Source organism: Meriones unguiculatus, chromosome 14, assembly GCF_030254825.1.
Source record: "Meriones unguiculatus strain TT.TT164.6M chromosome 14, Bangor_MerUng_6.1, whole genome shotgun sequence".
NCBI lineage: Eukaryota > Metazoa > Chordata > Mammalia > Rodentia > Muridae > Meriones > Meriones unguiculatus.
This window is the reverse complement of record NC_083361.1, coordinates 88332677-88355319: the sequence shown is the minus strand read 5'-3', so window position 1 is coordinate 88355319 and position 22643 is coordinate 88332677. Positions and strand designations below refer to the sequence as shown.

Sequence of the window (22643 nt, the reverse complement as noted above, 5' to 3'; positions counted from 1 at the left end):
GTGCATGGAAAGGACCAAGTTAAGATTCGTAAAAGGTACTAACTCTTCCTTAAATACCAGATCCTATTCAAAAAAGGTCAGAGTTCATGCATATGAGAATAATGATGGAAAGATACTTTTATCCAAAATTATCTACCTACAAACTCTTTTTTCTAAGGTGATTTTTAAAAATTTCTGTTCTATAATAAGTCCTCTCATGTTAGCCCTTAAAAATTAACTTCAACATTGTGTAAAGTGTAATTTTTCTCCATGTATAAATCATGACAATCTACTACCCATATACACATTCCTTTAAAACCAAGGAAAACAGGGCACAGTGTAGTCCATTAAAAAGCAGGTCAAAATGACTTCTCACGAGTGGTATCAGTGCACTAAAATCTTAATTAATGCCTCAGAACAGTTTTCTAACATGAACAAAAGCCTTTAGAGGAAGATAGAATTCTTTAACTACTTAAAGATCAAAATGTAATTCATCACCTTCTAAAGCATTTAGTTTTACTTTTGTGATAAGGAATACTACAAAGTCAATCTATCCAATATTGGATTGTTGATCTTGAAACATACAACATATACTTTTCTTCTTTGATTTGGCAGATGTCTAATACCGACTATAGCATTCATGGACCAGTTTGTGGTTGAAAATATCTCGTTAACAGTTTATGTAAAAGGAATAATTTCCTCATCCACGCCTCTGCAAAAGTGAGGAATACTGTGAACAAACAGGCAAACAGAGACTTCCAGCCTGTAAACTGTTCTGAGGTTTTACATGAATCAGCACCATGGATAGGTCTCCTAGGACGGTCTGTCCATTAAAACCTGGTTTATATAATCCACACAAGTCAGTTCTATTATCTTGGTAACTTTACATTGTCCAAGGGTGGCCTTACATAGGCCCTTATCACCTTATAGAAATGAGCCATATCTGGATGCAGTGCACATGGTCTTATGTTGAGGAAATTTCTCGTAACCATTCCAAAAGCAGTTCTTCTCAATTCTTCTTTTCCTACTATTTTACCATAGAACATTGCTGGATATTTCCATCCTTCTGCATTTGTCTGTCCATTCTCATATAATCCCTTGGGAAGCTTCTTCCTTGTGGATAGATGGAAGCCTGTATTTGCCGTGTGATCAGGTCCTCATGTAGTTCAGAATCTGTCTCTGGCTTGTAGAACATGGATTGAATCTACACTTTGCACTTAAGCTCCTGGATATGAAGGCATTGAGTTCTCTTTACTCATATCTATTAGAATGATGAAGACAGAACAGAGACTTCCATTTGGACCAAGAAGCCCATCTGTGGGGTGTTTGCCACGTTGCCACATACCTATAGAGCTGTTTTATGAACTTTGCTTTCAAAGGAGACATATTTGCCACTTCAACAATGTTTCAGCCAAGTAGGTTGAGTTGGACGCTGAGATCCACTCAGCGCTGCTGAGTTCTAAGTGCTTCGTTCTTTAAAATGCTTCAATTTGATGGGTGCAATGACAAGTTTTCTAGATTTCTGTAAGTTTCAGCATATTGGCAACAAATTTTGAAGAAAAGAGGATGGCTTTTTCTATATTTTTGGAAGTACTCAGTTGTTGCATGCTGCAGATCAACTTTGCCAGAGGCATGTAGAGAAAACTCTCTCTTTGCTTGCATTTCTTCTTCTACAGTACACCACGAATGATTTCCAGGAGGCGACCCCTGTCTGCCTCCTCAGGGGTGCACTCACACAAACTGGTCCTCTTTTGTTAAGGCCCTTTTTTTCAGTAGGATGGGTCAGCTACAACTTTGATGTTTTTATAAGCAACTGCTAATTTTCCTCTATTATTTGTCTTATATTTGTTAACAACCATGCTTATTTTACATGCCGGTTTAAGTTGAGACACCCTTGCTTAACCTTTACAGAAATGCTACTCTAGTATTCCCTGATGTCAACAGTTAACATGCTGGTTGATTTGTGTGTGTGTGTGTGTGTGTGTGTGTGTGATTGGCACACTGTTGGGACTACCGATAGACATGAAATAGAATATCATAATAGTTGCCCTAATAATCAAAGATGCTGCATAACGTACTTCTCAAGAACATTTAGAACCCTCTACATTTAAGGAAAATCACTTAAGATGTTCAGAAAAGAAAATTCTTTTTAATGTACAATTTTGATATTTTACTAATGTTTCCCTTGAACTCCATGTTCTCAGGTTTCAATGCATTCTTCTCTTTGCTAAGTGTTCTTGAAGTACTTGGCCTAATTTTGAAACAGGTGAGCTGGAGAAATTGGTGAGGATTATTACTTGATACATTTAATTTCTCTAAAGCCAGTGACCACTTGATCTAGTTTGTACGTGTCTTCTGTACTGACCTGTAAGCCATTAGGTCTTCAAAAGTAGATGCTACATATTACCTGCTGTTATCGCCAACATTTTCTATAGAGCAGGAGCCTTGATTCGTGATTCCACCAAGAATATATTTTCCCAAATATAAATATTGTCTGGTTTTTACATCTGTGGCTCATCTGTTAACACCAACTATCCCAAACGTCAGTGGATACATCCAAAAGGACTGAGAACGTATTTGATCAAGTTAATGAGCACATAAACTCAAATCTTTTCTAATATATATTTTGAAGGTTGTTTTTATTTCTGATGCATTGTGACAAGTTCACCACAAAATTTGTATTTGAGGGGTTGGGGATTTAGCTCAGTGGTAGAGCACTTGCCTAGCAAGCGCAAGGCCCTGGGTTTGGTCCTCAGCTCTGGAAAAAAAATTGTATTTGATATTATAGTTCAGTATATTACTTATAATTTATACTCTAGTTCCCACACACTCATTCAGCAGATTTTCTCTACCTTGCTTCCATTAGAAACAGGCCTGATCAATGTATCTCAAGTATTTGGGCCCTGTCTTATAAATGTGACTGGGAAGAGACCAGAGGGGGGCTGCAGCAGGGATACAGAGGGAATACATTGTAATAAATACATAAATAAACTTTTTAAAATGTCAAATGTTGACTAACCTGCAAGGTGAAGAACGAGGTTTCTTCATGTTAATCATTCAAGTGTCCTGTTTAAAATAAAGCACTTTTTTTATTAGTTACACTTTATTCATTTTGTATCCCCCCATAAGCCCCTCCCTCATCCCCTGCCGATCCCACCCTTCCTCCCCTTTCTGCATGCATGCCCCTCCCCAAGTCCACTGATAGGGGAGGTTCTCCTCTCCTTTCTGATCTTAGTCTATCAGTTCACATCAAAAGTGGCAGCATTGTCCTCTACTGTGGCCTGGTAAAGCACTTTTAAAGAAGTGATTCTGCATCGTTTTTAGAGTAGAAACCACTGACAATGGGATTCAGCAGCGTGAGGAAACAGAGAACATCACTACTCTGAAGCCAGAGCGGAAAACCATGTAAGATAATATTCAAGAAGGGTTTTTTTTTTTCTTCTATTACAGCTTTCCAGGGCAATCTTTTTCCAGAGTTATGGCTATTTCTAAACATAGTAATGCAAGCAACTTCTTTTTCATCTTGATGGATCTCCCTGGGCTGGAGGCTTCTCATTGTTGGACAGCGATCCCGTCTGCTTAGTTTACATTCTCTCTGTGCTGGGCAACATAACCATCATGCACATTGTCAAGTCTGTGCCCAGCCTCCACACGCCTGTGCACCTGTTTCTTTCCATGCTGCCAATGGCTGATCTGGGCCTCTCGGCTTCTACACTGCCTTCAATGGTAGCTGTTTTTCTTCTGGGCCAGAGAATGATAGGAGCTGCAGCCTGTTTTATGCAACTCTTCTTCATCCACACATTTTCGGTCATTGAGCCAGCTGTTCTCTTGGCCATGGCTTTTGACTGCTGTGTGGCCATCAGAGAGCCTTTGCACTATGCTACCATTCTCACGACAAGACGAATTGGGACCATTGGACTAGGCGTGGAAATCCGCAGTGCTTCACTTCATCTGCCTTTGCCTGTGCTCCTGGGAAGGCTGACATTCCAGCCCGTCAGTGCTCTGTCTCACTCTTACTGTGTTCATCCTGATGTTCTACGGCTGTCGTGTTCCACTACAGTTGTCAACAGTGGCTTTGGGCTCTTTGTCATGCTCTCTACATTGGGCTTGGATGCTGTGCTGATTCTCCTCTCCTATGTGCTGATTCTGAAGACAGTCCTGAGCATCGCCTCTAATGCTGAGCGCTTGAAAGCCTTCAACACCTGCATTTCTCACATCTGTGCAGTCCTTCTATTTTATACCCCACTGGTTAGTCTATCTGTGATTCACCGCTTTGGGAAAAAGAAACTACCAGCTCAGATATACATGCTTCTCTCTTATCTTCATTTTCTCATGCCCCCAGTGCTCAACCCGATTGTCTACAGTGTCAAAACCAAAGAGATTCGGGTTCGCATTCTAAAGATGCTCCATCCCAGGAAACACTGAAATATCATTGGACAGTTCTCAACCCCAGGTAAAGACTGACTGAGGGCATCCCAACAGTATAGTAGAGTCAGTAGTTTTCACTAGGTCAACAGTAAACTTATTATCCAGACACAGAAACAAGAGCAGGGCATGGACTCCTCCAGCCATCAAAGCCGTAACTGATGCAAGGGAAAAATCATAATTCTTACTACTCACAAGTAAGCTTTGTTTTTGAAAGCCTTATTCCAGGAGTATTTGTTGCATGTCAAGAGTGTTAATTCACTGATATGTGAAAGTGCACAGATTGTAAGAGTGGGAGTTTGCAACATCTAAAGTCTGTTTCTGATAAACACCAAGAATCCCTAAAACAAGCTCAGGAGGGCCCTCATTTAGCTGCACTTTCTGAATTAATGTCACCTTGCAGCTATGGAAGTTGGTCTCCCAGCCTCTACCTGTCTGCCAAAACTGGCCATACAGTTTGGATCTAGAATTGCAAAACTGGAAAAAAAAATAATGAGAAAGCATCTGATAAATGTGAAAGACTCGGGATACAAAGTGGAAAAATTGTAATAATAAATAAATAAATAAACAAATTTAAATGTGTAAGACTTCAAAATCTACATTAAAAACTCCTCAAGATCACATCATAATATGATTCCACCATGTGATAACATCCTGTGACAGCCATGTAAAAATAAACAACTACTGCCTTAAAAAAAGAATTAATGTCAAACATGTTCAGTCACAATATTTCTTACTTTTGATTTATGTAATAACTATGAAGATTACCTTTGAAAATGTAATTGAATAAATACCCCAAAGTGTAATGGGGATATTTAAAAATAAAACTCTTAAATCTTGAACTACAGTGTCTGAAACCTTCAATATGCAACTTTACCTTTCCTTAAAGGCCATCACTTCGTAAACGAAGAGAAATTTCAATACTCGCTACCTTTCTCAGCTGAGCTAAGCCTCTTGCTCTGCAGTACATACGCGGAAAGATCACGTTTTCAATAATCACTATAGCTATTGGTTTGCTGATTCAAGGTACAGTTCATATTTCCCTCAGCCCTTTGAGAGCAATGTTAAGCTGTAAGCTGGCAGATAACTTAGAAGGTGATTTTTATGAGAATTTGTTTTTACATAATGTCGGAGCCACAGAAATTGGGTGATGCGATGGTCTCTCTGCCAGCGTGATTTAACAAGCGAGAAGATGCCTACCAACAGTTCAAGCAGGGAATAACTTAAGTTCGTACACCTCAGGTCACGCTGCAAATTCATTAGAAATGTTATAACAGAAAATTAAAACTCCAAAACACAAATCCTATCTTAGCTATACACTACAAATAAATGTATTTAAGTGCACCTCTTGATTAAAATATGAAGAAAACAAAGCAGAATTCTTTCTAGGAATGAAACCTTAAATGACTGAAAAAAGATATTGTGTAGGAGTATAATTGTTCGGTATGCCTTAGGTTAGTGGATCAGGCAGGAGAATTCTACACCAAGAACACATATCGGAGTAAGAACATTTGATCAATGTGATTTTGAGCCATTTGCTTAAGCAAAAAGCTTTGTGTGAAGAACATAAAGATGAAACACGTATAGAAAATGTAGTTTCCCTGCTGATAACATATCTCTCCATAGATTCTGCCTCAGTTTGTGCATCCAAGACTTGGTACCATATTAAAGTGCTCCAGGAACATCTTGCTGTTGCTGGCAGCAGCTTCTGCAAAAGCTATTCTTCAAAGTCTGTTTGCAACACCCACTATTCTTCCTCCTTTGACAGCCTGTCTCTCTTTCCCTTCCATCTTTCTTTTCTTCCTTCCCTCCTTCCATATCTATAGATTCAGTATCAATGGACTGAGGGTAATTCTGATTACCATCCTGTCATACTTCTGTATTGTCGGAGAAAGCCTCCTTTGCGTTCTCAAACCTCATACATGTCTACTTTACAATCCTTTTCCTACATCAGCTTGTGGTTCCCAAATTTAATGTTGCAAAATTGCTTAGATTTGTTTCTGTTGATGAGGTAATGTATGCTTTCATTACAAGTTTTAAAATTTTAACTTTAAGTCTTGCTATACACAGCACTAGCATCCAGGTAGTCTAAGACATTTAAAAGGTAAATGTTCTTTAATTTAATAAAGGATAAAATTTTAATGTGTCTCATTGTTGCAGGAGGTTTAGAGTCTCCATTGAATTTGTTTCTCTCCTTGACATTCTCTGCCAAGCATTAATGCCTCTTTGTTATGAATTTTCAGGTTAGAACTTGGTAAAGACCACAAATGGACACCTAAGCAATTTTTGAGAACTCCCTCTTCTGCCCCATTTCTGACTCTCTGGGGACAAAATCTGTTCTTTTGTTCTGGTACATTTCTGCTTCTAAAATATCACATTTCAAGTTATTATTTTCTTTTTTATTATTAATTACAATTTATTCACTTTGTATCCCAGCTGTAGCTCCTTCCCCCAACCCCTTCCAATCCCACCCTCCCTCCCTCTTCTTCTCCTATGCCTCTCCCTCAGTCCAATGATAGGGTAGGCCCTCCTCCCCTTCCATCTGACCCTAGTCTATCAGGTCTCATCAGGACTAGCTGCATTGTCTTCCTCTATGGACTGGTAAGGCTGCTCCCCCCTCAGGGGGAGGTGATCAAAGAACCAGCCACTGAGTTCATGTCAGAGACAGTCACTGTTCCTCAACTTATTATTTAAACGTTTATACATATATACAGTATTTGTTGACCATGTCCACACCCAATATCCTCTGTTATAATCCCTTCAACTTTGTGCTCTTAAAAAATAGTTTAATTTTAACATTTTTCTTATTAAAATTTGAATTCAATATTCTTTGATCATATTTTCCACTCTCCAACTCCTTCCAGTTTCTCCCAACCTCCATAACTCCCCAACTTCATATTCTCTCTCTGTCTCTCTTTCCCTCTCTACCTCTCTCTCACATCCAATACACATGCATATGAAGACACACACACACACACACACACACACACACACACACACACACACACCTTGGGGTGGAGGGAGACAAATTACAGAAACCCAAACAAGCGAATAAGCTCACTAAATGGAGTTGGTTTTGCTTCGGCCAGCTATTCCTGGACATAGAGCTTTCGCTTGGAGTATAGTTGATAAATACAGTGTCATTCCATTGGGGAAACTGATTGTACATTTCTCAGGAGGTACTTTTTACAAAATAGCCTTTTTTGGTAGGGTTGGGACATTTTTTTTACACTTTCCCTTTTTCTTGCTGGGGTTTTTGAAAATCTTTTTTGAGCTTGTTTTATATACATAACACAAAACTCTCTCAGGGAAGCTTCTTCTTGAAGTAGATGATAATTAATACAGAGATCTGTAACCAGACAGCATACAAAGCATGAAAAACTCTGGCACATCCAGACCTAAATTGGATGTAAGTACCAACCTCCTCCCCTCGGCTCAGAAATCTATGTGGAAGCAGAGGGTAGAAAAACTGTAAGAGATAAAGGAGTTGTATGATGCCAAGAAAATAGTGTCTTCCAGACACAACAGGGTTGATGCACAAAGAAACTCCCAGAGACCGTGGGAGCATCTACACGTTCTTAATCCATCAACCCAGCAGCTGATGTTGTCAATAAGCACAGGGATCTGTGCTTACCAGTTAGGAAATGAACAACCTATCAGCGATTACTCCAAGAAGGAAAAGTCACCCTCCCTCCACAGTGCCATCAACCGCTAATTGCTCCTTAGCAAGGGCTAGGGCATCAGGAGCCCCTGACCACTGGCTGCTGGGATTTTCAAGAATTATATATTTATTTAATGATATATTGTGTGTATATTTTAGCTGCATGTGCTATATTTACCATGAATATGCGTAAAAGGCAGCAGATTTCCAGATAGAGGTGTTCTGGAGGTTTGTGAGCTGCTATGTGGGTGCTGGGAACTGAAGGCAGGTAGTGGACAGGAGCAAGTGCTCTTAACTACTGAAGCATTCTTTGTCCCCTGCATTAATTGAATTCTTAACTAGCTTGGACTTGTCCAAATCTTGTACAGGCAATCACAGCCGCAATTGAGTTTATGAACTCAACAGTTGAAAGCGGCACAAATCTATCTATCTATCTGTCTGTCTGTCTGTCTGTCTGTCTATCTATCTAACTGTCTGTCTGTCTATCTACCTAACTATCTGTCTGTCTGTCTGTCTATCTATCTAACTATCTATCTGTCTGTCTGTCTATCTATCTAACTATCTGTCTGTCTATCTATCTATCTATCTATCTATCTATCTATTTCGAAGACAGTATAACAACATTATTATATATAAAAAATGCAGTGCATTCATTCCTAGAGCTTAGGATATCCCTCTTAGGGGTGTTGAGTATGTTTGCAGATCCATGCATGGATTTGTGTGGTGCAGGTCTCCAAGTCAAGAGAGCCACTTGTTAATTACCCCATGAAAAGTTTTCATACTGTTGCACCAGTGAGTATTATAAATTTCCGTTTTGATGTATATCATCGACTTGCCAAATAAGTAAGCCCATGTCTAAGACTGCAGTTTCTGATTTTTCTTATATTGTGAACATATTGCTTCACAAAGCTTTAGAAGAGGAGAACAGCATGAGTTATCTTCCTTTTGTGATTAGTACACTGGCTCATTTTCTACTTTCTGTCTAACTTTAGAGCTATATTTTAAATTTTAAATATCCTTCATTTTATGGAACTTTTATTATTTATAGTACATGATAGAATATTTTATTGCTTAGACTTGATGTTAATTGAGTAGCTGTTTAATGAGCCATTTAAAGAATTTAGAAAATTGTTTTCATATATATTTATGTATTTGAATATCATTAGTAAATCATAGAATCATAGTTATTACTGAAGGGGTCTCCAGCTGCGGTAAAGACTCAGATTGTTGAAGACCCACTAACAATCACAACAGGGTCTCCTTAGCACCTGTGAAACTTGTTTTAAATGGCGCAATTAAAGCCACTGGCTGCCACCAAACCCATGGTCCCTGTTGTATACATCAGGGGACAACTTGGGTATTGGCTAATTTGCTGTAAAATTATTCTTCCCTGAACACTTCCTGCCATTCGACTCATGAGGACCAAGAGACATGTTCTCCATCCTTGTTTCCCTTTGGGTAAGTAAATAATGTGAATTTTGAAAAAAACAAAGGGCTAAATCCATCTGCTGAGATTAACAACAATGTTAAAACATTTGAACTAAGATCATGAAGCAAAGTCATTGACTATTTAGAATATTTTTTGCTTCAGACATCATGAATCTGATGGGTGGGTTTCTTAATGACTTTTAAAATGTCTTTTTGTAGCAAAAAAAAAAAACATTTAAATTCAAAATTGTTAAATAGACTTATAACTCACTATCAATGATTCCTGCAGTGAACCATAATGTGCATGTGTGCTGATATCCAGAACTCTTACTCTCTGTACTTCAACACATCTGAACTAAAACTGCAGACACTTTTAAGAACAGAATCATCATGCTGAGTTGCTAATTTGGGAAATACTTTAACTTCTTTTTCTTCTTTTGAGATAGAAGGTAAAAGAGGTGTGACCTGAGTGAGTCCACGCTGAGCGCTGCTGACCACAGCTCTTTTTATATCTGTGGATGATTATCTTTGAAAGGCACCTCGTATATTTTAAGGTGAGAAATAGGAGAAATTAAGCAAATGTTAATAATAATTAACTACTTTCTGAACACTGTAGGATGCTATGCAGTTTTCACTCTCTTTGTGTGTGTGTGTTTGTATGTGTGTGTGTGTATTCTAGGTGAAGTAATACAATTCACCAATTTTTTTGTGTAAAGATTAAATCTATTTGGTACAAATATATAAACATGTGTATATCGACATTTTATTTTATGATGATTTTCCTATTCTAGTATGGATGTAAGAAGATTTATTCTAATTGTAAAGACACTGGTGCTGAAAATTCCTATATGGCTTTCTCACTTTGTTATTCCCATCCTACCTCAACTAACTGAAACTCTACCAGCAAGCCAAAAGCAGAATCTGTCCAAACAAGTGATCCCATAGTACCTTCTTGACATTTTTAGAGAAAATTTTATGTTTAGCTATTTTTATCCAACTTCTATTTCTCCTGTTACGTTTGTGTTAAAGCTACACCCAGAAACAGATGGTCTGAATTTTCAACAATATTCCTCTGCTTATTATTAAATCCTCACACTCAACGAAGTATGTGTAAATAATTAAAACACTGAAGGATGAGTATATACAATCACAATTTCTCTTCAAGGCAGTATCTGAGTTTAATATATACAGAAACACAAAAATAGTCTGCGCCCTTTCTACTTCACATGTCATTTCTTTGCAAAAGAGAATAGAAACAAATCCTGAAAGTATTACAAGGACATTTATTGTGTTTTACTTTTGTAATTGTGATTTATAGGTCAAATGAGACCTTTTCAACTCATTAAAAATATTGTCTCTGATTTAGAGAAACACTTCAGTCTGGGCATATGAATTATTCTAACACAGAAACATTTGGATGCTCAGATCATCCCAGTGAAGGTCCTCAAATATTTGTGCTAATTTCAATTTTCATCAACTTCCAATAGCCTGGGAGATTATCCACCATATAAATTACCTTAGTGGAAACTTTCTTCTTTTCCCATTAAATGTTTGGGAACCTGTTGGCATTATAATCATAATTTTGGTGTTTATTTATTAATACTAAAGATATCTGAATTTATAGGCAAATGTGCTTGCTGGAATCACCTTTGAACTTTGTTGTGCCCTGACTCTTTCTCACTTCTATTTCAGTGGGTCTTTACCACTGCAGCCAGCTTTCTACACTGCAGTTCTTTACCTGGTGAAGAATCGTGGCAGCACTTCAGACTCTGGAATGCAACACTCTACTCAAGGCAACGTTGAAGCACCAAGGGTAAGGCCTCAACCCAGGAAACACTGACTTTAGGATTGAAAGAGACCTAAGCTGATGCATGCTGTGCAAGTTTCATTGGTACTAACGCATCCCTTATCACCATGTCTGGAGCAAACAAGCACACATTGCTGCAGCAGGAAGCTGGCCTCTTCTGCTGGGCGACACTGAGTGTTCTTAAGGAAGTCGTTTGATCTTGGTGGTCTGAATCCTCTCGCTATGGAATGTTTCCTCTTAGTCCTCAAATTCCCAGTCTTGCACAGTGGTTCCTACCCTGTGGGGAACAAATTCCCCTTTCACAGGGGTTGCAAATCAGATATCTGCATATCAGCGATTTACATTACAATTCATAACCGTAAAAGATTATAGTTAAGAAGTAGCAGCAAAATAACTTTGTGGTTGGGGCCAACCTGAGGATTATATTAAAGAATCACAGCACTGAGAATGTTGAGAACCACTGCTCTAGTATGACGACGCTTCTCTTTCTCCTTTGTTTTATTTTCTCCACATATTGGAAATCGTATTGATCATGATCCTTCCTTTCCCTTTATTATTTGAACATGTTATAGCTCTAATCTCTGCATCTTAAAACAGTACCTAACATAGTTTCACTTATAAAATTATAATAATCTAACTGAGGGGCAAGAAGATAAGTTACAAGAGCAAAACCATTCAAGCAATGAAAGAAAAAGAACAACAAAACACAAACAAACAAGACTGTATGAGAATTTCAGTTTATATTGCACTAAACCAAGCAAATATTCACATAATTTAGCAAAAAAATGAGATCCTTAAAGAGAATAGTTCGGTGACTATTTTCAGGATGTTTATTACAATTTGGTGATTGTCTTCAGCTACTAAACACAATATTCATAATTCAAACCAGTTCATACAGAATTGTTTCCAGTCTGGAATTCTCCTTTTACAGACAAAGAGACAAAATTATAGACTTGAATTCTTTTTAAAATTGAAAATGAATTATTCTCTCATACAGTACATCCTGGCCACAGGTTCCCTTCCCTCTAATCATCTCCCTCCCCTTCTCCCTTAAATACACTCCCCCCTGTTTCCTCTTCAGAAAAATGCAGCCCTCCAAGAACCAAACAGTGCAAAACAAGGTACAATAAGACAAGGCAAAAGCCCTCACACGCAGGCTGGGCAAGGCGACTCAATAGGAGGAAAAGAGTCCGAAGGGCAGACTGGAGTCAGTGATACACCTGTTACCACTCTTAGGAGTCCCACAAAACCCTCAAGCTAACAGCCATAACACGAATACAAAGGGCCTGGCGTAAACCCATGTAAGGCCACACTTGCTGCTTCAGTCTCTGAGCTTATGTAAGCCCTGCCGTGTCCTCTCGTGTCTCCATCCGCTCTGACCCTTACAGCCTTCCCTTCTCCTCTTCTGTGAGGTCCCTGATCTCTGAGGTTCTCAATAGAGAACTCTAACTTAAACTCTGCTCACATAATACCTGTCTTTTGTTCTCTGCACCTGATGCCATCTACTGCCAGAGAAAGCCTTTCTGATGAAGAGTAGAGAAGGCACCAGTCTGTGAGTATAACAGAATATCATTAGGAATAATTTCATTGAATTTGTTCTTTTGCCAGTGTGTTGGGTTCTACCCTAGGCCCATGAGCTAGGCCATCCAAGCCGTGTAGGACATGGACTTCCTCTTGTGGCTGGCCCTCACCTGGGACCACACATTGGCTGTATACTCCTAGAAGCTCTTCCCCACCATTTCCACAGCACATCTTGAAGGCAGGACAGATTGTAGGTGGAGGGTTGTGTGGCTGCACCGGTGTCCAGGTTTCATGTTCGGAGCATGCAGAGTACTTTCTCAGGTCAAAGAGACTATAGATAAAGGCTCAATAGGTACCAGCTCAAACTTTCTGAGTTCAAGAAGCTGTGTGGAAATTATCCTCAACAATATGAGTCCACTGTCCATTTTCAGAGAGTGATCTGTGCTAGCATCAGCCTGTAATATTTAAGGATCTTCACACGACCTCCTTGTCCAACTCCACTGAATGTAACCCAGGTCCACCACTGAAGGCAAAAGGTGGCCAATTCAGAGGCCGTAGGTATCTTCCATTCCTAGGCGTCCTTACTAGGGTCACCCTCATAGATTCCAGGAAGTTTTCACTGCACTGGTTTATACACACATACACAAAGTGTCCATAATTCTTCCATCACCTTCCCTCCCCCCGAAGTTATCCATCCCGATCTCCTACTCCCCTCACCCCCAGATGGGGCTCAGTTGTTTAGAGCACTTGCTGTTCCTGCAGAAGACCGGGGTTTTAGCCGCAGCACATACATGGTGGCTTACAAACATACTACAGAGCACTCGATGCCCTCTTCTGACCCTTGCAGGCACCACGGACATACACGCTGTACATCCATACACTCAAAATATTTGTGCAAATAAGATAAAACAAAATGAAAATATTTTTAAAGGTCGTATAAAATAGTTTCATAAAGTGCTTTAAGTGAAAGACATATGCAGTGAATTATAGCGGTATATTTTCATACGTGGAAGAAAAAGGTAACAGAATTCATTTTTGTTGTTTCTTTGGAAAATGGGAGGAATGTGATGAGATTAACAGAAAGGGGAAACCCGAACTTCAGAGCAGATCTGATACAATGGCTGTGCTGGGAGGAAGCTCGAATCCAGTTCCCAATCTGTGTAGGACAGACTTGGAACCAGCTTTTGGCACACTTCTGGAGACATATACCAAATTCCAATCAATTCAAGAATTAAATATCTTCAGATGGTTCTCTGTGGAGACTTGTTATGTACAAAAACTTTCTCCTAACAATTAAGCAAATTCGTCTTTTTAAAGGGGGTCACTAATTATGAATGAGGAGAAATGCTGAGATGATCCAGAAGGTCTGCATGTGAGAGAAACATTTGAAGATTCTGTGAGACCAGTTCTCAGAAGTTCCAACTCGAACTCTCCGGGCTAAGTTCCTGCGATTACACGTGACCTTGGAGCCCTTACAGTTGTCATGTCCCACTCTAACCATTCGAGCGCCTCTTTCTTTCTGACTGGCCTCCCTGGCCTCGAGGCCGTGTATGTCTGGCTCTCCATTCCTCTGTGCGTCATGTACGCCGCCTCTCTGGCAGGCAACTGCTTGATCCTGTGGGTGGTGAGGTCAGAGCCCTCCCTGCACCAGCCTATGTACTTCTTCCTGTCCATGCTGGCGGTGACTGACCTGGGCCTGTCTGCCTCCACACTGCCCACCATGCTCGCCATCTACATGTTGGGTGTTAGGGAGGTGGCCTTAGACGAGTGCCTTGCCCAGCTCTTCTTCATCCACACGTTCTCCATCATGGAGTCGTCTGTGCTGCTGACCATGGCCTTTGACCGTTTTGTGGCCATCAGCAGTCCCCTTCACTATGGCGCCATCCTCACCAACGCTCGGATCGCCAGCTTGGGCCTGGCCATTGTGGTCCGCAGCATTGGTCTCCACATCCCTGCCCCCATCATGCTGAAGAGGCTGCCTTACTGCCGGAAGGACCAGCTTTCCCACTCTTACTGCCTGCACCCGGATGTTATGAAGCTGGCCTGTACTGACACCCACATCAACAGCGCCTACGGCCTCTTTGTGGTCCTCTCCACCCTGGGTGTGGACTCGGTACTCATTGTTCTCTCCTACGGGCTGATCCTCCGCACAGTGTTGTCAATTGCCTCCAAGACCGAGCGCCTCAAAGCGCTCAACACTTGTGTCTCCCACATCTGTTCTGTGCTGCTTTTCTACACACCTATGATCGGCCTCTCCATGATCCACCGCTTTGGCAAGAGGGCTTCTCCACGCAGCCGTGTGCTTCTCTCTTATCTTCACTTCCTCATTCCCCCAGTGCTCAACCCAGTCGTTTACACCATGAAGACCAACCAGATCCGACTGAGGATTCTGCGCATCTTCCGGTCTGGTGGAGGAAGCATTGGGCATATCAGGGGTCACTAAATCCCCTCCCATTGGAGGATAAGAATATGGAGTGAGTTACAGTTTCTAGTCTGCATACTACTGAAGACTCATAAGGTAGACATTACTATAACTGAATATATGACTGCATACAGTTAGTGCCTTTACAGGTGTATGCAGGTATTACTTCTACTAGAGATCAGGAGAAATAAATGTCATAGAACACTGTTAAGATTTGTAATTTTTTTTGATATAGAAGTATTTATATAAACAGATGTAATATTTATGGCACAATTATTTGTCTCTTTGCAATGTGCATCCCTTATTATAAGCTCATTATCTTTACTGTATTAGGCATTTAGTTAATATTTATTTGCTTCATGAAAGACTGGATTCATAAATAGATAATGTGTCTGAGGGAGACTTCTCACCAGTGTACGACAATTCAAACTTCAGTGCTAGTTGAGCACAAGTCATGCTATGAACATGTCTCGGCTATTTTCCTCCTGTTTAATAGAATTTCCCGTTTTTACTTCATCTTTTATTATCTTCAGTTTCATTGGGGGTTAATTTACTACTAAAAAGTATAAACATGCGGATCGTCTATGTGCTCTTAGGAAGTATGCATGCATTGTAAAATGATTACCACAGTGAACTTAATTGACACGTCCACTACCTTGCATAGTTAGTTTTCTGTGGTCATAACAGTTTAGATTTGCACTTTTAACAAGTTTCAGTTACAAAGTAGAGCACCGCTAACTACATTTACCATTTATACATTGGGTCTCTAAAACAATGTTAGTACGCTTTGGCCAACACTAACATCTTCCCATTTCTTCCAGCTCTCAGCCAATGGAAACAACTCCACGCTCTTCTTCAACAGTTAGAGATTACACAGTCATGTGAGATCGCATAGTAATTTGTCTTTGGTGTCTGGAATGGATCAGTTAGCAGCGTTCTCCAGGGTTACGCATGTTCTTGCCAATTGAAATTTCAAAGGTGCTTTAGCCATTCAGTTAAATGGTTTGTTTTGTCATAGTTAGCAGAAGAGTCTTTTTAAGGGCATAAGAATAGAAACAATTTCACTCTAGTCTCCTTAGCTGTATGTAATCTTATGCTTAAAGAATCTTATGCTTGAAGAAGTCTTGGAAACAATCAATTGCTTGAAGATAGCTTGAAAGTCAAACATATGAGAGCCATTACAGTAGTCCAAACACTGGGAGGTGCCTATTTTTTTATTTTTAATTCTTTTTTTAATTAATTACACTTTATTCATTTTGTATCCCCCCATAAGCCCCTCTCTCCTCCCCTCCCGATCCCACCTTCCCTCTCCTTTCTGCATGCATGCCCCTCCCCAAGTCCACTGATAGGGGAGGTCTTCCTCTCCTTCTTTCTGATCTTAGACAATCAGTTCTCATCAAAAGTGGCTGCTTTGTCCTCTTCTATGGCCGGGTAAGGCTGCTCCCCCCCCCTCATGGGGAGGTGATCAAAGAGCAGGCCAATCAGATTATGTCAGAGGCAGTCCCTCTTCCCATTACTATGTAACCCACTTGGACACTGAACTGCCATGGTCTACATCTGTGCAGGGCTTCTAGGTTATCTCCATGAATAGTCCTTGGTTGGAGTATGAGTCTCTGGGAAGTTCCCTGTGTTCAAATTTTCTTGTTCTGTTGCTCTCCTTGTGGAGACCAAGTATATATTCCGTGCTGCATTATCTGCATTTCTCAGTTATAACCAATGATGAAAAGAACTTGAAAGGCACTCAGGGTAGGATCTAAGCAGCAAACCATCACACAGCAGACAGCAGAGGAGAACAAAACGACAGGGAGAGTGCATTGTTATTGCAAGTCAAAACATCAGAAGAATGAGGACTTCTGTCCTTTTTGAATTTGTTCATGATATTAAATATCAGTTGATATGCTCAAAATTTATGTTCTACATTTGGAGAGTTGATAATGACTTTACAAAATTAAGAATGCATTTTTGCATATTTTAGAAATATATTCTTTATTTAAACTGAACCGTTTTGTTCATCACATTAACTTTTTTCTATATGTACTATGGCATTGCAGCAACAATTTACTTGAAATAAGCCCATTGCTCAATTATATTCTCATTGTTTTGATTTAATGATATAATAATTTTGGGTAACACTGATGTTTAAATACATGTACGGTTGCCTAATGATTAAAGAACATAACACATTCCTTATCTTAAACGGTTACTGCTTTCCTGGTGAAAGCATTCCAAATGTTCCCTCCAGATATTTTCAAATGCACAGTTTATCATTGTACTAAATCACCCTTCTGTGACATGTGACATCTGAACTATATCCCCTGTCCAGCCATGCACTGATCACATTGTTATATTTCTCTACCATTCTTCACCGTTAGACTTTCTGCATCCTTAGTAATCACTGTTCTAATTCCAACTTCTATTAAATTAATCTTTAAAAGAAAATTGGGGTTTTTTATGATTAATGAAAATGGAAGGTAATAACACATTTTATTGTCTAGATAACGAAGGTGGGTAAATGACTAGATCAAGTCTATATTAGTTTTGTGACACTGAATATGTAGTGGAAAGACTCAGAAAATAAATCAAGCTGTCAATCATAACCTTCTTGCTTGTTAGCATGTGGAATGAAACTAAAAGGACTGTATGTGTCTATTGTCAAAAAACAAAGGAGTCTAAACACAAAATAGAGCAAGTTCAAGATTACAAGAAAATTGGAGCAGCAAAAGGGAGAAGGGCTGACAGAAAGCAGTGCGTGTTTGGGGGTAATTTATAATTATAATATTATTATATTTATATATTATATATAATATATAATTGTATATATTTTTAATTGTTACAATTATTATATAATGTATAATTCTGTTATATATAATCACATAATATTACATTATATATACATATATATAAATGGCTTTAATAAACCCCTGTTTTGATGATAACTGAACTAATATAAAACACAAAAGAATGGTTGATTTGAATAGAGGTAAGAATAAAACATTGGATTTCCAATCACTCACTGAGTATCATGAAAGTTAATGGATAATTAATAAGCAGTTCATGTCAATTTAAGGTACTTCAAATAAAGTTGTGATCAAGGTGAATTTTAACATGGGCTTTTACTCATAACCCATCCATGGAAATGTCCCTTCCTATTTTAGGTCCTTCTCACTGATCATCAGGTAAGCAAATATTTACAAATATGCAGACAACTCTTTTTTATATTTATTTATTTATCTATTACAGTTTATTCACTTTGTAACCCAGCTGTAGCTCAGTCCCTCATCCCCTCCCAACCTCACCCTCCCTCCCTCTTCTCCTCCCATACCCCTCCCCCAGTCCACTGATAGGGAAGGTCAACCTCCCCTTCCATCTGACCCGAATCTTCAGATGATTCATGGCTGCAGCAATCCATGATGATAATCCTGTGGCTAGTCCTGCATCCACTCTGGTAGAATTTACTGTGATAATGGCCACTCTCAGCTGCTCCATCGTAGTATCGAATTCTCCAGTCCAATTACCTAAAATATAGCTCGACAATTGTTTAGACAGATTTGCAGCACAGGAAAAGTTCTCATGTTATATGCTAGTGACTCAAAGTCCAGCATACTTTCATTGACAGCCAAGTTGAGCGATTTGCCATAGGGTATCAATTTGCTCCTGCAAGAGGTCAATCCTCTGATTGAACACCATCAAGCTTCCTTTTAGTTGAGCATTAATTCCTTTATGTACAACTAAGGCATGAGCTACATTGGCTAAATGATTGTTCAGGGTCTGAGCAGTCTGCCCAGTATGACTCATGGCTAATGCCCCGGTGGTAGCTCCAACAGCCGCCAATGAGATGGTAGTAACAATGGTGGCTGTAGTTCCAAGATCCCTTTTCTGTCTGAAGAGAGTCATAGCGTGAGGGGCATCAACGGGCACAGGCACCCAGTGAGGCATGCGAGTAACCAGGGCATACCTAAATTTACTAGCATTCCAGCATTGGGCAAAAAAGCAAGTATCATTACCACAATTACTTGGCTCTATCTGGCTAATAATGAATAAAATGAAGCTGAGCCTGATGGGCAACTGTTGGGCAGAGTGAATGGAATTTTAGGTAAGAACTGGGAAATAGTAAGAGCTGGAGAGGACAGGGTCTCCACAAGGAGAGCAACAGAACAAGAAAATTTGAACACAGGGAACTTCCCAGAGACTCATACTCCAACCAAGGACTATTCATGGAGATAACCCAGAACCCCTGCACAGATGTAGCCCAGGGCAGTTCAGAGTCCAATTGGGTTACATAGTAATGTGAAGAGGGACTGCCTCTGACATAATCTGATTGGCCTGCTCTTTGATCACCTCCCTCTGGGGGGGCAGCAGCCTTACCAGGCCATAGTAGAGGACAATGCAGCCACTTTTGATGTGAACTGACAGACTAAGATCAGAAAGGAGAGGAGAACCTCCCCTATTAGTGGACTTGGGGAGTGGCATGCAAGCAGAGGGAGGAGGGAGGGTGGGATTGGGAGGGGAGAAGGGAGGGGCTTATGGGGGGATGCAGAATGAATAAAGTGTAATTGATGAAAAATTTTAAAAAAAGGGAAAAAATAATTTAAGAACCTTAAATGACTTTCAAAAGTGGAGGAAAACATGGAGTTAGTCAATTGGCATGGAGCACGTCTCGCCCCTGGGGGCAATGGTCTCCTGAACCTACTCAGACCTCGGACACCACCACTGCTAGTTCTAGAACTGACGCAGGATGTTCCAACGAGGGGGTTAAGGCTTCTCATAATATTTGCTATAAGCCCACACCTGTTTGTCTATATCCCCAATACAATTCTTTACAGACCTTGAAAGAAAAAAAAAATCTCAGCTTCATACGGAAAAGCAAAAAACCCTGAATTGCCAAAACGATCCTGTACAAAAACAGATTACCTGAAGTTGTTACCATCCCTGACTTCAAGCTGCACTACAGAGCAACAGTAATAAAAATGCATGGTACTAGCATAGGAACAGAATAGTGGATCAATGGAACCAAATAGAAGATCCTGAAATAAACTCACACACCTATAGATACTTGATTTTCAACAAAGAAGCCAAAACCATACAATGGAAAAAAGGCAGCATCTTCAACAAATGTTGCTGATCCAACTGGATATCTACATGCAGAAAAATGAAAATAGATCCATATTTACCACCCTACACAAAATTAAAGTCCAAGTGGATCAAAGACCTCAACATAACACCAGACACACTAAACCTGTTGGAAGAAAAAGTGGGGAAGAGCCTAGAACTCATTGGCACAGGAGAAAACTTCCTGAACAGAGCATCAACAGCACAGGCTCTAATATCAACAATCAATAAGTGGAACCTCATGAAACTGAAAAGCTTCTGTAAAGCTAAGGACATTGTTGTCAGAACAAAATGACAGCCTAGAGACTGAGAAAGGATCTTCACCAACCCTATATCTGACAGAGGACTAATATCCAGAATATATAAAGAACTCAAGAAGTTAAAAAACAAGAAATCAAGTAATCCAATTTAAAAAATGGGGTACAGAGCTAAATGCAAATTTCTCTGTAGAGAATTATAGAATGGCAGAGGAACACTTAAAGAGATGCTCAACATCCTTAGCCATCAGGAGATGCAAATCAAAACAACTCTGAGATTTCACCTTACACTCATCATAATGGCTAAGATCAAAAACTCAAGTGACAACACATGCTGGAGAGGTTGTGGAGAAAGGGGAATCCTCCTCCATTGCTGGTGGGGATGTAAACTTGTACAACCACTTTGGAAATCAATCTGGAACTTTCTCAGACAATTAAGAATAGTGATTCCTCAAGATCCACCTATACCACTCCTAGGCAGATATCCAAAATACAAGCAAGTACACAACAAGGACATTTGTTCAACCATGTTCATAGCAGCTTTATTCGTATTACCCAGAACCTGGAAACAACCCAGATGTCCCTCAACAGAGGAATGGATACAGAAATTGTGGTACATTTACACAATGGAATATTACTCAGCAATTAAAAACAAGGAAATCATGAAATTTGCAGGCAAATGGTGGGATCCAGAAAAGATCATCCTGATTGAGGTATTCCAGAAGCAGAAGGACACACACAGTATATACTCCCTTATAAGTGGATATTAGACATATAATATAGGATAAACATACTAAAATCTGTACACCTAAAGAAGCTAAACAAGAAGGAGGACCCTGGGTAAGATGATCAATCCTCACTCAGAAAGACAAATGGGATGGAAAATGGAAGAAGGAGAAAACAAGAAACAGGACAAGATCCTACTATAGAGGGCCTCTGAAAGAGTCTACCTAGCAGTGTATGAAATCAGATGCTGAGACTCATAACCAAACTTAGGGCAGAGTGCTGGGAACCATATGAAAGAAGTGGGAACAGGAGCTCCACAAGGAAAGAAATAAAACCAAACAATTTTTACACAAGGGTCTTTTCTGAGACTGATACTCCTATCAAGGATGATATATGGAAATATCCTAGGGCCCATGCTCAGATACAGCCCATGGCAGCTGAATATCTAGAAGGTTCCCTAGTAAGGGGAACAGGGTCTGTCTCTGCCATGAACTCAGTGGCTTTGATCACCTCCCCCTGAGGATGGAACAGTCTTGCCAGGCCACAGAGGAGGACAATACAGCCAGTCCTGATGAGACCTGCTAAGCAAGGGTCAGATGGAAAGGGTGGAGGACTTCCCCTGTCAGTGGACTTGGAGAGGGCCATGGGAGGAGATGATGAAGGGTGGGTGGGATTGGCAGGGAATGAGGAAGGGGCCACCTCTGGGATAAAAAATGAATAAACTGTAATATGAAAAATAATGTCTATAATATTGTACATCAAGGTGATAACATGTCATAGCCAACACTTGGGAAGAGAATATTATTTTGAAAATGGAAACAATTTTAATGCAAATATAAATGGTTTAGTCTTTCCCATAGAAAAATTCCATTCAATTCACATAGTTCCTGTTTGGGGAGAACTGTTTGCTTTAAATACTATCATTTGGAAATTCAGTTCTAGGTTGATTGTGCCAAAATCTGCCTTTTCCTCACAAAACGGAATGGACAGGCTTAGCAGGGGATTGTGGCTATTATTCTGACCCCTCAGTCTTTGCTTTTAAGTACTACTCCCTCTCCTTGTACTCAGGTCTGAAGTCAAGCTAGAGAGCCTGGTTCCTGGCTCGTTCTGAAGTTGACTGCGGTCTGGTCATGATCATTTATTCACCTTGATATTCACCATTGGGAAGAGGTAACAAACCGGAGAAGGGAGCATGACAACCCTGCAGAATCTCTATTCTCACCCATCTTATACAGTCTTGGAGTGTCAGTCAGCCTAGCAGACACTCTGATATATGGGTGGCGTTTAGTCAATAGTTTTAGATAGGCA

The 22643-nt window shown here is 39.9% G+C and overlaps 1 protein-coding gene and 1 pseudogene across 1 annotated transcript; both read left to right on the top strand.

The window, feature by feature from the left end:
* Positions 1–3457: 3457 nt before the first annotated feature.
* On the top strand, positions 3458–4404 carry LOC110543613 (olfactory receptor 51G2-like; annotated as a pseudogene).
* Positions 4405–14304: 9900 nt separating this feature from the next.
* On the top strand, positions 14305–15264 carry LOC110543257 (olfactory receptor 51G2-like). Its single transcript, XM_021629637.2, has one exon. It carries the CDS (start codon positions 14305–14307, stop codon positions 15262–15264), a length of 960 nt encoding a protein of 319 aa, XP_021485312.2.
* Positions 15265–22643: the final 7379 nt, after the last annotated feature.

What these genes read in the sequence shown, in the direction of transcription:
- LOC110543257 (XM_021629637.2), top strand. Translation starts at nt 14,305, where the DNA reads ATGTCCCACTCTAACCATTCGAGCGCCTCTTTCTTTCTGACTGGCCTC.